At 67.6% G+C, this 3,255-nt stretch overlaps 1 protein-coding gene across 1 annotated transcript; it reads left to right on the top strand.

Annotated features, from left to right (window-relative positions):
• The first annotated feature begins 593 nt into the window (after nt 1-593).
• Nucleotides 594-2,892, top strand: FZD5 (frizzled class receptor 5). The gene has a single exon (XM_061455779.1). It carries the CDS (start codon nt 697-699, stop codon nt 2,419-2,421), a length of 1,725 nt encoding a protein of 574 aa, XP_061311763.1. The 5' UTR covers nt 594-696; the 3' UTR covers nt 2,422-2,892.
• The last annotated feature ends 363 nt before the right edge of the window (nt 2,893-3,255 follow it).

Raw genomic sequence — 3,255 nt, 5'->3', positions numbered from 1 at the left:
AGCTGCGCGGCGCGGCAGAGCCGGTTCCCCTCCTTCCCGCGGAGCCTCCGCGTTGCCGGAGGCGGGAGCAGGGGCGCGGGCAGCGGCAGGGGGAGCTAGAGGGAGGTGCTGCCGCCACCCTTGTACTGGGGCACGGTTACCGGAGCAAGGCAAAGGCGGGACAGGACCCGTGCGCGGCTCCGCCGGCCCAGGGCTCCCCTTTTGCCCCGTCCCGTTACGGCGGGGTGAGGCCCCTTTCTCTCGGAGAGGGGCTGAAGGCTCCGACAAGCAGGGGTGAAGCGGCACGACCGCAGGCACCGCCTCCTCCTCCTCCTCCAGCCGCTGCCCCCGTCCCGCTCTACCCTTCACGCCCACAGGGGCGAGCGGGGCCCTGCACGGACAGGGCGCGGGTCGGAGCTGCCGGCGCTCAGGCAGCGCCGCCGCCGGCTGGGAGCGCGGCGGGACGCGGAGTCCCGTGCGGGGCGGGCCCACGAGCGCTCCCGAGGCGGGGCCGCGGAGGGGGGCGTGCCGCGGGGCGGGGCGCGGGCGCGGCGCGGCGCGGGGCCGCCCGGCTGCCCCAGAGCGCAGGTGGCGGCGGCGGCGGTGGAGGTCCCGGTGCCGGTCCCGGTCCCGGTCCCGCTGCCGGCGGGGCCCCGGTTCCGGCGCGGCGGCTGCAGGTGGCCGGGGCATGCGGCTGCGGTAGGACGCGCGGCGGCCATGGGCGGCCGGGGGCTGCCGCTGCTGCTGGGGCTGCCGCTGCTGCTGGGGCTGCCGGCGGCGGGGCGCGCCGCCTCCAAGGCGCTGGTGTGCCAGGAGATCACGGTGCCGATGTGCAAGGGCATCGGCTACAACCTCACCTACATGCCCAACCAGTTCAACCACGACACGCAGGACGAGGCCGGGCTGGAGGTGCACCAGTTCTGGCCGCTGGTGGAGATCCAGTGCTCCCCGGACCTGCGCTTCTTCCTCTGCAGCATGTACACCCCCATCTGCCTGCCCGACTACACCAAGCCGCTGCCCCCCTGCCGCTCCGTCTGCGAGCGGGCCAAGGCAGGCTGCTCGCCCATCATGCAGCAGTACGGCTTCGCCTGGCCCGAGAGGATGAGCTGCGACAGCCTGCCGGTGCTGGGGGACACCGAGGTGCTCTGCATGGGCTACAATCGCACGGAAGCCACCACCCTGCCACCTTTCTTCGGGAAGCCCACGCGCCCGGCCAAGGACGCAACCAAAAACCTGGTTCCTCTTGATGGGCAGCGCCCCTCGGGGCTGGACTGTGGCCGGACGTGCAAGTGCAAAGCGCCTCTGATCCCCATCAACAAGGAGTCCCATCCGCTGTACAACCGCATCAGGACGGGGCAGGTACCCAACTGTGCCATCCCCTGCTACCAGCCCTACTTTACCCAGGACGAGAAGACTTTCACCACTTTCTGGATCGGTCTCTGGTCCATCCTCTGCTTCCTCTCCACCTCCACCACTGTGGCCACCTTCCTCATTGACATGGAGCGCTTCAAGTACCCCGAACGCCCCATCATTTTCCTCTCTGCTTGCTACCTCTTCGTCTCTGTGGGCTACATCGTGCGGCTGGTGGCAGGGCATGCCAACGTGGCTTGCAACCCGGAGCACCACCACATCCACTATGAGACCACAGGCCCTGCCCTCTGCACCGTGGTTTTCCTTCTCCTCTACTTCTTTGGCATGGCCAGCTCCATCTGGTGGGTCATCCTGTCCCTCACCTGGTTCCTGGCAGCTGGCATGAAGTGGGGCAATGAGGCCATCGCCAGCTACGCACAGTACTTCCACCTGGCTGCCTGGCTCATCCCCAGCGCCAAATCCATTGCTGTGCTGGCGCTCAGCTCCGTGGATGGTGACCCGGTGGCTGGGGTTTGCTACGTGGGCAACCAGAGCCTGGAGAACCTGCGGGGCTTTGTGCTGGCACCGCTGGTGGTTTATCTCTTCACTGGCAGCCTCTTCCTGCTGGCTGGCTTCGTCTCACTCTTTCGCATCCGCAGTGTGATCAAGCAGGGCGGCACCAAGACTGACAAGCTGGAGAAGCTGATGATCCGCATCGGCATCTTCACCATGCTCTACACCGTGCCTGCCACCATCGTCATCGCCTGCTACATCTACGAGCAGCACAACCGGGAGGCGTGGGAGCAGGCGCAGAACTGCTCCTGCCCGGGGGATCCCCACCGCCCCAAGCCTGACTACGCCGTCTTCATGCTCAAGTACTTCATGTGCCTTGTGGTGGGCATCACCTCCGGTGTCTGGATTTGGTCTGGCAAGACGCTAGAGTCCTGGAGGCGCTTCACAGCCCACTGCTGCCGGGCCAGGAAGCCAGCGGGAGCCTCTGTGTATGGTGAGGCCAGCCCAGCGCTGGCCGGCAGGACGGTGCTGCCCAGCATGGCCTCCTACCACAAACAGGTCCCGCTGTCCCACGTGTGACCGAGGGAGCCTCGATGACCCCAGCCACAGGGAGAAGAGGGTTACAAAGACCCTGGGCCACAGAAGAGGGGCTGGCAGCTGGGCTACCCTGGCATACTCAGCCCCTGTATGGTAGTGCTTCCTGGGACCAAGTGTGTATGCCCACAGGGCACGGAACAGCCCCAGGCAGGGCAGGGCGAGGTGTTCCCAGCAGTGTAGGGGCAGAGGGGCACGGAAGCCTGGAGCCCGGCACCATGGTGTATGCCCCATTTGGGGTCCCATGTCCTGCCTGAGGTCCGAGGGTTCTGCTGCCTATGGGTCAGTCAGATGGCAGGCAGCCCTTGAGCACTGATTTGTTTCCCACCGGGAGCCTCTGGGCAGGTTTTGCTGGTGCTGGGTGAAGGGGAGAGATGCAGCAGGCAGGGCAGGTGGTGTCCCCAACCCCGGGTGATGCTGGTGCTGGCACTGGCACCGAGCAGCTCACTAGAGCCTGGGGGGGGGTGGGGTGGGGTGAGGGGGGCCCGGGGAGAGCTGGTAGTGGGGGCTGCCTTCCTGCTGGGCTGCAGCAGGACGGTGCCCCTGCAGCCCCCGGAGCCCCGGTACAGCTCCGTGTTGTGAAGGAACAGGACGGAGGGAGCTGTGTGACCAGGGACTTCACAGGCAGTGGTGGGGCAGGAGGGAGGAGCTGCCACCCAGCCCTCGAGGCGGGCAGGGATGGGGTCCCAACTGCCTGCAGCGCAGGTGGGAACCAGGCAACCCCAAGGTCCCTTCTCCCGCATGCCGGCTCTCCCCGGGCAGGGGCTCGGGGCCGGGCAGGGGCTGGTGCTGGTGGGGCTCAGCTCGTGGCACCGAATC

The sequence above is a fragment of the Pezoporus flaviventris genome, unplaced genomic scaffold (genome assembly GCF_033815535.1).
Source record: "Pezoporus flaviventris isolate CSIRO_AGI_PZ_B2104156 unplaced genomic scaffold, CSIRO_AGI_Pfla_v1 ptg000001l, whole genome shotgun sequence".
NCBI lineage: Eukaryota > Metazoa > Chordata > Aves > Psittaciformes > Psittacidae > Pezoporus > Pezoporus flaviventris.
This window is presented reverse-complemented; position numbering and strand designations above follow the sequence as displayed.